Source organism: Copadichromis virginalis, linkage group LG10 (genome assembly GCF_057382275.1).
Source record: "Copadichromis virginalis isolate Kocher_CV1m ecotype Utaka linkage group LG10, C_Virginalis_male_GT1.1, whole genome shotgun sequence".
Lineage (NCBI taxonomy): Eukaryota > Metazoa > Chordata > Actinopteri > Cichliformes > Cichlidae > Copadichromis > Copadichromis virginalis.
The window spans coordinates 23,233,749-23,248,341 of NC_140627.1; the positions used below are offsets into that span (position 1 = coordinate 23,233,749).

The following is a 14,593-nucleotide window of genomic DNA, read 5'->3' on the forward strand; positions in this document are numbered from 1 at the left end:
CTCTCTCTCTCCGCCTTCTTGTCTATCTTCAGTATTGCTATCCAATAAAGACAAAATGCCACAAAAGTTTATATAACATAGCTATAATGTCTATTTTTTAAATCAATTTAATAAAAGAGATTCAAACTACGTAAATTTTCAATGACACCTGTTCACCAGAAGTAAATGTGCATGGGACAGAATCTACTTTCATGTGGATACACTTATGTGCTATTGAGTTCAAAGAGAACCGTAAATGAACTACAAACTCTTTGAAGCTCCTCATCTGCCTAATGTGATGTTTCAGTTTCAAATGTGCAGGGGGCACTGGAGTGTATTGAAGGAGGTCATTTGTCACCGATTCTGTGGTTATTTTTAACCGTTCCCCACGTGCAGGTCTAATCAGAACAGGATGTTCATCAGATTAACCAGGAAGTATATTTTCATGAAATGAGACTGTGTCTATGTAGGCCTTACATTGATTTAGCAGACCCACTTCAGTTGAGCAGGAAATTTAATGTTGTTTAGCGCAGATTCCGGTTGAGTTTTTTAATTCCTCCACAAAAAATATTTGTTTTTTGTGTTTGTCTGTGCATGTGTGTGTGTGAGCGAGAGAGAGAGAGAGAGAGAGCAGGTGGCTTTGGGGGGGAAGCTAAACCAAAAGCAAAGTCATATTTTACATAATAATCATCTCTGTGGTTTCCAATCTTGCTTCTGTGTCAGTAAAGTATTTCAGGATGGTGTAGAAACTACAGCTAAAAGTACTTTCGACTGCTCCCTTATTTCCCAAGGAACACTGCAGTGGATGAATCTGCATATTTGATTTGGTACAGATTTCCACACCGGATGCCCTTCTTGACACAACCCTCCCATTTATCCAGGCTTGGGCCCAGCAGTAGGAGTAGACTAGCTTGTGAATATGCAATCAATCAGATAAATCAGCAATAATCTGTCACACAGATGAACAGAGCTGCCATCATATCATGAAGCATAAAAGAACTGAAAACAAAAAAATAATTGTTTTACAGCCGCATGCATGATCAAATTTAAAAGACATTCTTCCTGCTGTTGTATTGTTTATGTAGTGTTTTCATTGTAGAGTATTCCAAGTTCGGTTAAAATTTCCATATTTAAGAAATGAGCAGGTAATAAAAGCTGTAATTTAGGTGTATATCATCATCACCATACAGCACACTCTCTCCCTGTTCAAAATTATTTTGAAACAAGTGACAGTTAAAAAGTCACTCCAGCTGTAATGTGCCACTTTAGATCTCATTTACATTTTACACAGTGACACATTGCATAATATCATGAAACACTGAAGATTTTCTCTTTAGGTTTATAAAAAGATACACTGGAAAGAGCCACAAAGCATTGTTGAATAAGTGCTCTTTAATACTTCAGGTCTATATATTTCCATATATTCAACAGCTGAACTGTGATACGTCTGGTTTTAGCTTCATTCAAAATACTCCACATCAAGTGAAGCCTCCAAACCTTCATGTGCTGTGTTGCTACTGAGCAGCAAATGGAATTGGAGATCTGTGTGCATCAAACTATATTAATGCTCCAGAAGAAAACAACATGGAACAAAATGAAATGAGATTCAGGAAGCACCTCCACACAAAACGCTACAGTTAGTGTGTCGGTGGCTCTGTCACAGAAGGAGAGACAACAAGCGAGAGCCTGAGACTGTTTCCCATCTGTGTGACACTCAGAGTTCCCGGGTTAGTGGCCGTTACGTTTCTTATTGAGCACCAACTTGCCTCGTCAGGCACGAGAGGGCTTGAGTTCTGCTTGTGTGCTGCTTCTATTTATTCATCTTTTATCTGAATCCACTCTCCCCCTCCCTATTCCTGCTTATTTTCTTTCACTCCTCCCGGTTTGTCATATTATCCACTTCCACTATCCAGTTTTCTCTCACCTCTGCATGTTTGGATCTTTTCCCTCACCTTTCTGTTTCTGCTTCCCCTCGCTCACTCCCTCCTTCTGTTTCTCTGTCTTTGTTCTCTCCTGTGTTGACAGTGTGGAAAGATGATGAATCAGACTGCATGTGACAGTCTGGCATTTGAGTGAATCTGATGTGGTTAATATGGTGCCTGCTGACAGTGCTGTGGAAATCGTCATGAGCACTCATAGACAGCTACATTTTGGCCCAACTTTGCACACTCTATTTGCGGCTAGCATGTCTGCATGGAGGGTGCACTTGTTTACTTGCATGTGTGCCACTGTGGGTGTAAATAAACATTTTTTTTCACAGTGGTCAAAGGTCGGCAGAATAAGCTGCCTTCAATTTACTCTACCTACACGAGTCATCCTTGTTCTTGCAGCTCTACCTTCAAGAGTTCAAACTCCAGTGACCTTGGAAGCCAGACAGGCTTACTGGATGAACTCTATGTTTACACTTTTACATAAAGGAAACAAAGCATGTGCAAAACCTATTTTACACAATAGTTTGGCTATGATAACTTCCTGCCCCCCCCCCCCCCCCCCCCCAAAAAAAGGGGAGAAGGTTACCTTCATAGAGACAGCTTAAAATGAGTATTTAAATTATGTTTTTGCATTTCTTTCTTTCATTTCGTTTATGATCACCTGGTAAATTCAAGTGAAAATGTTTATGAGCAAAGATAAGTTCCTTATTTGTACTAAAATTCAATAAATAAAATATTGGCATAATTTATTCTGAAATAATCATGAAATCTCAGAAAAAAGTCACCCCAAATTACATACATATAAAGTCACACTATTAAGCATTAGCAAGGTATTAGGAAGTGCTTAACTAATCATTTATGTATCATTGTCCTCATTACTTAGGTGTGTTACTGTTACACAATGTACAGCTATCACTGCTACTACATTACTGCTATTAAAAATCATAATCACAGTCATAATTATATTTATGTATTTATAAATGACATACTAAGGAGGAGTATTGCCATTAAATGAAATAACCACTTGCTAATAGCTTACTAATACCTTAATATAGCTTAATAGTGTGATGTAGTAGTGTTTAATATTATTCATTTTTTATTTTTATGATATTTTATGTTATTTTATTTAACTTTCTGTAGAAATTATTGCTGATTTGTATTTATTAGTATTAATAAATGTATGAATCTGTGTGTCCTAGCAACTGTGTGGGTAAAAAAAACCAGAACGTTTCCATGTGTCAGTCTTTGTGTGTGCGGGGTTACAGTGTGTGCTCAAACTGTGTTTCCTTTTGCGTGTGTAAAAACATATGGTGAGTCAGTGTGTCGGAGCCGTGTGCCTGTGTGTCTGTGGGGGGAGGAAGAGTGGATAGGTGGGGATGGAGAAAATTGAGGATTCAGGTTATACGCCAATAGATGGCACTCTACCCTTTTTTGATTGGCTGCTGTGACCAAGACTAAGACAGGTCTCACAAGCACCATCCAAACGGAAGAGGAAGTTGGATAATAAAATGTACTTTTTCCCTCCGTGGTCTGGGTTATTTCTGCCTGCCAGCTGCTCTTAATGTAGAGAAGCTGAAATGCAGAGGGAGTAGAGTGTGATAGAGGTTTAAAGCACTATTTCACCTACACCTGGCCATGTGTTGCCTGTATACGTGTTCATGCTTGTATATTAGCTGTCTAAACATGATTGCTTGTGTACCTGTTTGCAGTGCACTCTGTGTTTGCAGTGCGATCAGCTGTAGTTTATTGTAGCATACCCCCACTCATGGAGCAGATAATACTCAGAGTGAATTACATAAATGCTTGAATGAGTCACCATAAATCATTCCTCTACCTTTTTTGTCATGACATGCTCCAATTAGTGGAAACTTGATTAGGTACACCTTATACACCTTATAGTCCTAAGTTGAACCCTGTTTTGTCTCCCAAACTGCCATAATTCTTTATGGCTTGAATTCAACAAGGTAGTGGAAACATTCCTTAGCGATCCGGTTCATACTGACACAATAGCATCGCACACTTGCTGCATATCTATTGACTGAACATCCATGATGCTAATCTTCTGATCTATGAAATTGCTTTGACACTCTGTTGGACTGAGATCTTGTAACTGTTTCATGTTCAAGAAACCCATTCAAGATGATTTGTATCTAATAATATGGCTTGTTTCTGATGGATTGAAGCCAATCAGAAGATGGGTACACTATAGTCATAAACAGATGGGCATGGTCAGCAACAAAATTATGCTCGCATGCACCTAAAGGGCCCAAAATGTGCCAAAAAATATCCCCCCCAGTTTTACACCAATACCACCAGATGTCTTGTGCTTTCACAGATGCTCTTGTGATTTACTTGGTTGTTACAAGTGGCTATTTAAGTTACTGTTGCATACCTTTGCTCAAAGCAGTCTCACCATTCTCCTTTGACCTCTGAAAAGGGATTTTCATTCAGACAACTGGTACTCAATGGATATTTTCACCTTTTCGGACCATTCTCTGTAACCTCTAGAGATGATTCTGTGGAAAAATCCAATTAGATTAGCAGTTTTATAAATCCTCAGACATCCAGTCTAGCAGCAACAATCATGCTGTATTTAAAGTCACTTAAGTCACCTTTCTTCCACATTCTAATGCTCAGTTTGAATGTGCCTAAACCCACTGAGTTACAGGCATGTGATTTTCTGATTTGATATTTGTGTTAATTACAGTTACTGTGCAGCACCTTAACTGCAAGATATGGTCTTCATATAATGTAGTTAAAGGAAACAAATTAAGCTATATTAAACCGTATTGAGTTTCTATTTTGTCAATAATAAGGAAATGTGTCCTATTGAGAAGAACTACATAAATTGCATATTGAAAGTTTTACAAACAACAGATTGTGTCTTACAAATCTCACAAGAGCTTCAAAGATTTTCTGACTAAACTAATAACACACAAACAAAGGTAATTTTGCCGTGTCTTTATTAAACACACAGAGTAATCATTCACGGTGCAGGCTAAAACAAAAAAGTAGATGAACCTATTTTAATGACTTCTTCAGAGGCTACTTGAAGTCAGGTGTTCCAATTAAGTTAATGCCATCTTATATGAGGTTTGTAAAGATTTCTCTCCTTATAAATAAAAACATGCTAAGTTTGGGAGCTGGTCTAAACCATCCCTGAATTGAAACAACTTTCATAGGACCATAAGTGATGTATTACATAGATGTATGAACCTGATATAAAGCTAGAAAGGCATTTATACAGAGAGGTGTTCACCAGTCCAAAACTGCCTACAAACAGGAAATTCAGGCGCTTCCCTCAAAAGAGCACACTGGGAGTATAACATGCATCATAAAAGACGTGAAAAATAGAAGAAATCTAGATAACTTGCACAGCATTTTGTTAGAGGGAATAGGCACCGCACGCCAATACTAACATAGAGCATCGCAGTTTGAGACTCTTTTCCTATTTTTAAGCCCGGGTTATTCCGTAATCACTGACGGAACAGTGAATTTGCAACTCTTAAAAGAAATGTTACAGGAAAAAAATCAGAGCAATAGTGTATGATCTAAAGGTTGGGTGTTGCAATATTAAAATTACCTGATGCAAATTAAAGCAGAATGTTTGGAAAACAAGAAAAAAGGCTTGAAATGAACCCTAACACTATGCTGTAGCGTGAACTCAGAGTTTGATAAGGTTTTATAAGGAGAAATAGTGCAAATATGTACTCTCATCTCATTGTTGTTCTGATTTCTTTTTTCAGTCTGCACTTTGAGTGATGACTCAATGTATATATAAATGCATGTTTCAATGCATATATATATATATATATATATGTGAAAATGAGCAGGGGTCATTTATTGACAAAACATGGACATATGCACATATTATCTTTTGAAAATAAATTAATAAATAAACACAAACAAAAAGCAAGCCTTACTTGGTAACAGTGTATAAAGGAGCAAAAAGGGATCAACTAAATTCATAAAATGTAAAAAGCTGTAGTCATTCAGACAGGTACAAATGGCTAATATTGTGAAGATGTGGAGATGATCATCAAGCAGAGCCATACAATAGGAGTACATACATAAATATCTCATTATATTCACAAAATATACACATAATATAACAGTATATGGCATTCACTGTCTTCTAAGGTGTGGTAAAAACTTCTAGGCAAATAAGAAAAACAGAACAAAACATTATTTGATAAAGAATCAATAAGCCATGTCTGTGGAATGACCAAAAAATAAAAATAAAAACTGCAAAGGCCAATTTGTGGCCAAAGTCACCAGAACAATAGAATTCTATTTTATATAGAGTCCGTTATCTTCTACATTCAACAACCCTAACATACACATAAAGGGTCAGAGTTCATGCATATGTGATTCTTGCAACTAGGCTTTGGGTAAATGCATACAAGTTCAGTCAGTATAGAAAAAAAGTTTCTCAGCACTGTTTAAACTGATTATTTGACTGAATATTGTTCTGCAGAGAAAATGCCCAGTCACTGCTGGAGGTGGAACAAAGTCAGTGCTCCGAGGCTCCATTGGGGTTGCACCAATAGTTCTCTGGCAGTCTGATTTCACTGGCAGTTCCACAACACAGCCTGACATACAGGGCATTAAGGGTTGAAACGTCCCATCTCTTCAGCCTCTGCCTCATAGACAGAGGGGAAGGAAGAGGGTGATGAATAAAGTAGGGAAAGAAGGAAGATACAAGGACAGTTTATAGAGACTGCCATTATTGTTACTTTAGTCTTCTAATTTACATGTGAAAAAAAATGCACAACAGGTTTTAAAATGAGCAAATCTTTGAAAATCAGTTTACAAAGATCGTAGATCACAATACACTTTATCTCAGTGTCAACTGAACAAGGATCTCAAACACAATTTACCTAGAACATCAGATTTTTCATGTAGGATACAAGACATTCTATCTTTCACAGATCTACAAACTTATTAAAACAGAACAAGCAGAACACGTCTTTGCTTAACCCTAATAAAGTGGCTAACCTAATGGCAACTGTGATCATACCATGCAGTGATGGCATACAAAACAGCTATGTATAATCCTTGGCATGTATAATCCTTCAAAGACCCTTCTATTAATGTATTATTATTATTATTATTATTATTATTATTATTATTATTAACAGATTTAAAATGCTAATTTAGAAAAAAAACATACCAACCTACCAACATTTTCTATGAAATTGATCTGAACCTTAGAGTTCAAATTGATTTATTATTGCATTTTTTGTTGCATTGCATATTGTCTTCATTTGACCTTTGCATTACTGATTATATCTGTGTTTTCACAAATGTTCATATAAGATACAATAATTACATAAAATGATTGAATACTATTAAACATGATGTTATTTCTTGTTTCAAACTAAATATTCAAAACTGAACAAGAAGATGGGGAAAAACTTCTCCACCATAAAGTTTGTTTATGTTTCATCAATATCAAACAGCCACTCAACAGACACAGACTTCAGACTTCATACAATCTTTTGGTGCTGTAGTCAGGTGTTTTTTTATTTATTTAATATGAATAATAATTATTAATACTATCAAATATTAAATAATATTATTTTTTGTGTCTTTGTCAATAAAAGCACTTTAAATCAAAACACCCTTCGTGCATGATGCATGCAATGAGGCAGTAAACACACTGGTTTAGATGTAGACACCACATATCTTGAACATGTTACCCTTTGTACTTAATTGGAAACACTGCATAATCATATGCTAATCCACATAAGTGGATTATTAATGAATATGTCTTGGCATTTTGTATAATTGGTGATGATAGGTTTAATTTTCTATTTCTGCTGCTTTTTAATGAAAAACTAGAGCAATGGCTGTCATCTTGACAAATTATTGGGAACCAATGCAGGAATCATTTAACTCCAATTAAAATTATGAAAAAAAGGAGAAAAAATAAGTATTGAATAATAAAATGCTTACATTAGCATATAAAGGTTTAAATATTTTCTGTGAAAAGGGGGTTATTGCACTGCCTCGCTGTATTAAATGGTTGCAAGTAATGTCAATATTTTAGTCCAAAAATGTGGCTCAAATAAGTAGTATGCGTGGATGTTTTTAACCCTCTAGTAACTGTATGCACACGTTTTTTCTATCTGCATCTGCATGTGACACTAAATATTCAGTGCAGCCAATGAATCTGTGGAACACACCATCTAAACCCTTTGAAGATTTTTCTTCACATCCTCTATACTCCAGCAGAGGGAAATTAAGCCAATGAACCAAAAAATAGAGTGTTGGAAGGGAAAAAATGAATAGTGGAAAGTAGAGCTGGCAGTGAGAGAGTTCCTGCAATTCAGTCACTCAGTCACAATGGATGCAGTATCAGGACAAGTACACTTATTCCCTTACATGTGTTCTAAATATTGAAGCAGGAAATGTGTCATTTCAACCACAGATGCAATATCATTCTGATGTCTGGAACTGCATGTGAATTGCATGCACACAGAAAATCAATACATACAACAAAGTGGATCTTTGTGGATGCTTTAGCTCTTGCTCTCCCAAAGTAGGTCCTACCCCAGCTATTACTAATGGGTAATTTTTTTTATATCTCAGAGATTTGAAATGAATGAAAAAGAGTGGTAGAGAGATGTAGTTTCTGTTTTAAATTATACCAGAGCATGGGGCTCTGGAGCTCATATGGCTTTGAGTTGCCTGGTCAAGTTGGCAAAAGGATCAGGTACATCTGCTCTCAAAGCACTTGCTTTCCATGCAACAAGATAAAATGAAATACAATGCACTGAGGTGGCAAAAAGAGAGCTTGGCAAGTATTTTTTTCTTTGTGTGAAAATCCAGTTTATTAAGTGATCAGATTGCTCTATGTGGTGAATCTCCCCATAAATGTTCTATCTTCTCCAGCACTAGAATCCGGCAACCTGCTTTTTTTGTTTGTTTGTTTTTTTTAAATATATTTTTGCTTTTGTCGTGTAACTTATAGACGAAGTTTAGTGGCAAACTTACTCTATATTATATTTTTAGATTATATCTGCTTTGCTGTTAGGAAGGGTTCAATGGGTTAATGTTGTAACCCATTGAACCCTTTCTTCTTTATCTTAATGTTGTAAGATAAAGAAGAAATTCTACAGGTAGCCTTGAAGCCTTTATCTGGAGTCTTTCTATACTATGTTTACTTGTATTTGCAGCCATATAAAAGTCAGTGAGCTGATATTAAATTAGAAAATATTTTATCTGAATAAATGGATAAGCATAATATTTTTGGCAGTTCAAAAATAACTTATAACTTTTATAACTTATAGATGTGTGGCTGCCCTAGTTCTGCAGCCAGGTAAACATATCCTACAATTAATATCTGAATCTCCTGTGGTATTCTTTCTGGATTAAGGAACTAGATCTCTTCAAAATGTAAATAACAATGATTAGAGATGGGTCAGATAGAGCCAAGTGACTAAGCAGCAGTCAGTAGTAGAAGGGAATATAATGTCCAAATAGGTGGTACATCAGGTCAGGAGCATGACCAGAGTCATGGTTATGTTTTGTTTCATGTACTGTGTAACTCCAGGTTCAGACTTTTCGCTTACATCCTGAAGTGTTTAAGGGGAAGCATTTGGCACAAATAATCCGGCTTGTGTTGCAATGTGTACATAGCAGTTTTTTGTCACTTACCACCATTATTACTTACCTACATGAGTTGGCTACTTGATATGATAAATGGAGTAGGAGCATTGTAAGTAGTGCAAAACATCAAAAGAACTTAATAACTTACTTAACTGGGTTTTGCTTTTTTATGGAGAAGTGGAACTTTTTGTTTGTGCCTCTTAAATTTATATCAGATTAGCCATAACAATGAATCTAATTGCCTAGCACTGGGTTCCACTTGATCTGCAAAAGCAAATCTAACCTGTCCAGATATGGACATGGGGTGTCTGAGGCTGGGTGTCCTCTGGTGCCTGGCTTCTTTAGAGTGTATCTCCTGTGAATTTGTGGCTCATTCTGGAGAATTCCACTGATTCATCATCAGATAAGTATCTGGGAACTTTTGTCTTTGTTGTGTTCTTCACCCATTCCTGAGGAGTTTTTATATCACGGGGGTAAATTATACAGCTTGGGAAGGTTGCAGTTGTTGGGGAATGTTGTTGCAATGGTGGGGTGTGCTTAGTCGGGAACAAAGGTTAGGTAAGCAGTTCAAGTCAAAGTAAAATCCATATGAATGTCAGAGCCCAAGGTTTCCCAGAAGAGTGCTGCATTTAAATGAACTGATCAATGTTGTTCACTTCAATGGTCGCTGGTTTTAAGGTTGTGGCTGATACATATAAATGTAAATGTATGCATGTAAGTGTGTGTGTGCCATCCAGAAGAACAAACACTAGGCCTAGATGGTATCCCTGTAAGACAAAAATCAGAGAAGAAAATGTTGAATTAGTAAAAATTATTTAAAATAAAATAGAAAGCATCATGATCATGAAGAATGGATTTTAACACATTCAACTAAACTAATATATGCTTACAGAAACCTACACATGCATACCTATTCAAATCTGCATCTGTCCATATCTGCCTGAACACCATTCCAGACTGAATTTAAAGGTAAAATAAATCTGAAATTATTCAGTGTCTCACTGCCACTGTTCTCCTGAAAGACTTTGTGAAACCCATCTGGAAAACTTAGCTAGGTAGTTTACATCTTTACCATCTCTGCCTTATGTGTTGAAGCCGGTGACACTTTTGACAGCACTGAGAGCCATTTTTAGCCAGAGAACTTTACATGCCTGCTGGCAAAAGTTGGAGGTTTTCTGTGTGTTTTTAGTTAGAATTCACTGCAATACAAAAATGACAACAAAATCTTTAATAGTTTCAGTATGCAAATGTATTTTTTGTGTCTTTTAACTTCATCCTTTATATCATCAAGTTTTAACTGTGATATGCTGAGACAGATTAAAAATAGGCATTTAGCATTTGTAAATCCAGTAGACATAAGTGTTTAACCATAGTGTCATTCCAGTCAAAAGTAAAACACAGTGGAGTATGACAACAAATGTACCATTGTATACTGATTTGTTATAATTTATTGTCACTGCCTTGTATTATTGGTACACTCTGGGGTTTAAGAGGGCTGGAATGATCTAGAATAGCATTACAGAATCTTCGATTCAATGACTAAATAAATCTGATAGTTAGTATTTTGTATGAAACTGCCTAACTTACTAACTCCATCTTTCCAGCTGATGCTACAGTTAATTCACCACTTGACCCTACCCTACCTACTGCAGCCCCTTCTCCACCATTGATTCATTCCTGTTATGCATTCAATTGAATTCAACAGTCGCCTCAAGGCGTTTTATATTATAAGGTAGACCCTACAATAATACAAACAGAGAGGAACCCAACAATGAAATGACCCGCTATGGGCAAGCACTTTGGCGACAGTGAGAAGGAAAAACTCCCTTTTAACAGGAAGAAACCTCCAGCAGAACCAGGCTCAGGGAGGGGCGGCCATCTTCCACGACCGGTTGGGGTAAGAGAAGGAAGACAGTATAAAAGACATGCTGGTGAAGACAGCCAGAGATTAATAACAAGTATGCAGATATCAATAATGTTGCACCAGCAGTACTTCAGCATCTAGCTAGCACTACAAAATAACTTTTTTATGGGTAATCTCAAATGAAACCTTTCTAGCAGTTCAACAAACATCACCAGTGACAAACAGGTTCTCTGTGCAGTTTGGCACAGAATCTGTGCGCTAGCTAGATGTGCACAGTTCACGTATTTTCCAGGAAGAACAAAGATGTTTTAAAACGTCCCACTTTAGGTGGAGAAAAATGCAACAAAGAGAGGACACTGAGAGATTACTTTCAAATGTAAGTGCTGCTCAGCATGTGACATTTGGTAAGCTGGAAATTTAAGGCTTAGGACTAATTCATATTAGCTTTCAGTGGATCTCTATATGATTTATGGCTAAAGTTGGCAATTCATATAATGAAATCTCTTTGACAACAAATTAAATGATGATTGAAATTCATCTTATTTAAAGTCAAGGAGGACAACAGGTGCCGGCCAAACTGGGCAGGGTGCAATAGACTTATTGGGCACATTGTACAGTAGGCAGACTCTTTGCTACACAACTGTTGGGTTGAGCTAGCAGCAGTAGCATCATAAGAAAGATAGACATGAAACTCAAACAATTTCTAAAAATGAAATTCATGGGAGATTTTATAACAGCAAATATGCTGGAAAAAGTGAAAAAAAAAAGTCTTATTTATGGGTAAAGTCAACAAATATTTAAGTATATTCGATTGGATTTGGATATTTTGTACATGCAGTTTTTATGGTCCCCTGACCATTGAAATGAAGGGTAATTCTGATAATGTTTCAAAATAATTACTAAAATAACTGCCCCAAATTTGATTCATTGTTGTTGCTAAGTAACAGGACTTGTTTCGAGATGAGGTCGAGTTGAATTTGAATTTCTTTAGCAACTCTTCTCAATTTCCATGTTTACAAAGGCTAGGTTTTGGAAAGCAGCCATAATACAATATTTCACGTAACTCCTGCATATACTATGTAGCATGTACGACAAAGAGCAAAGGAAAACCTAAAGAAGGAGCAACATTTATATGAATATACCCTACAAAATTATTGTAAGACTTAGTTGTAAATGAGTCTTTTTCCCCTTTTGCCCCCTTACCTACACTACCTCCACTTGGCAAAGCCCACTTGGCGACCCCTGGGAACACTGCATAGATTAAACAAAACAATTTGCAATATACATGTGTCCAGGTGACAGAAATTATATATGTGACATTTGCTACGACATTTGTCATTCCATTCTCACAATATTTTACTGTCAAAACAATTCATATGTCTTTAAGAAAAAGATTCAAAGAGTCTGACTTGAAATGAATCATCAGTCTTGTTCTAGGGTGCACTGACAGGTCAAAGAACTGCAGACAGGCTCTTAAAGGAAGTGAACTTGTGACCTTTTGGTAACAGCACCATTTATCTTAAAACAAGGCTGCCTTTCCTTATTAACTGCATTTGTTCAACTAACCAAATGACAAATTTGCATCTGTACAGTTGCTAAAGAGGACTGATCAGCAAAGCACTGGGAGAGTCCCACAGAGAAAAGTCTCTTCTTTGCAGTTGAAAGCCTGGGTGATTAATGCTGAGAAAATGAGGTAGAGGGACAGCACTCTGCTTAGCCTGTCAGGCTGTCCCGTTTTATCAAGGAAGATTCCGACTGCAGACTGTGCACCATGGCAGAGTGGAAGATGTGGTAATATAGTGGAGAGATGGTGACTGAGAAAGGAAGCGTTTAAAAGAGTGACACTAGATAGAGTAAGAAATAGAAAAAGCAAATGGGAGCAAGGGGTGATAGACGATGCGAAAAAAAGAAAAAAGAGAACAGATTTCTTGTTTGATAACAAATTATCCTATTAAGATTTGTAAATGCTTGTGTTTTTTTTCTGCATGAGTGTGCACACAGGCTTCCATGCAAACAAAGGTAGATGTGTGATAAACGCCTGACAGACAAAGGCAGATGTAAACAGTTCTCACAAGACCCAGGAGAGAAAAATGATAGATAGGGGATCACTGTTTATATCGGTCTTCTCTACTCCCTGTATGAGTGGCCTGTAATTGAATGATCTTTACACCAAAGCTATGGCTATGGCCCTGCAGTTGAAAATAGGAATTGAGTTTGAAAGAGCATTTAGTGGTTTTGATTTATGAGCAACAATAGGGAAGTTGTTTTTTCAAGCCTGGAACTCTGATGGCCAATAAAGAGGAGCAAGGCTTATCGCCTGCTGTACCCACTCTGACACACATACACCATTTAGCCTGCTAGGCAGCCAGCAACCAGTCAACCAACCAGCTGGGGCCCTTCACGGAAGGAAGTGTTTTCAGCAAATTTGTTTCCTTCATGTCTCGCCCTGAATGGTGCTATTCATTAAAATAGCCTGCAGTCGGTAGGCACTGCTGCCACGGCACATTTATACACTTGTATGCCTGTATCCTCACTGAAGTAGACACACACTTGCACACAAATCCACCTACACTCACAGCAGACCAAAATCTTTTCTTTTGGTTCACCTCATCTTTGCAGGAGACCCTTCAATAAAAAAGCAAAGACACAAAGAGAGAAAAAGGGTCTGTTGCTTGCACAGCTATCTGCTTTCAGTTAGGCCGCTGGAGTTGTATATTTATTTCTCTAAAATGAAAAGAGCTGCTCACTTTCATTTAATGGATACAATATTTGGATTCATGTGGGTCTTACTGAGAATCAAGAGGTTACTAGTGTAGGTGGTGCTGCACACAAGAGCAAAGAAATGTAAAGTGTTAACTGTGAAAGTATTGTGCAGTGGACCGTGTTTCAGTCATAATCTATAGCGCTCCCGCTATTTTAACTGTAATTTAACTTATAATCTTAGGCAGTGTTTGCACCACTTTAGCCACAATTCAAAATATCAGCCAAATATATCTCAATTATCCCAGGCAACAAGCAAATTAGGTAAAAATGCAATTCACCATTCAGGTTCTCACCCACGTTGATATGTTTCCCTTCATTCATGCTGATAATCAGATGTTTAATTGAGAAAAGGGTGAACTTTACAATACCAAACAGTTTATTTATGGAGAAAAGTCAACTATTGGCAGCTTTATAACCTCTTTATTCATGTTTACCTCCATGT

At 37.0% G+C, this 14,593-nt stretch overlaps 1 protein-coding gene across 1 annotated transcript in view; it reads right to left on the reverse strand.

The window, feature by feature from the left end:
• Nucleotides 1-7,120: 7,120 nt before the first annotated feature.
• Nucleotides 7,121-14,593, reverse strand: part of gabra6b (gamma-aminobutyric acid type A receptor subunit alpha6b) — a 29,534-nt gene continuing 22,061 nt past the window's right edge. Inside the window, exon 10 of the mRNA XM_085470722.1 lies at nt 7,121-10,291. Within this exon, the coding sequence (XP_085326848.1) occupies nt 10,279-10,291 (13 nt within the window). The 3' untranslated portion in view covers nt 7,121-10,278. The remainder of the gene's footprint in view (nt 10,292-14,593) is intronic.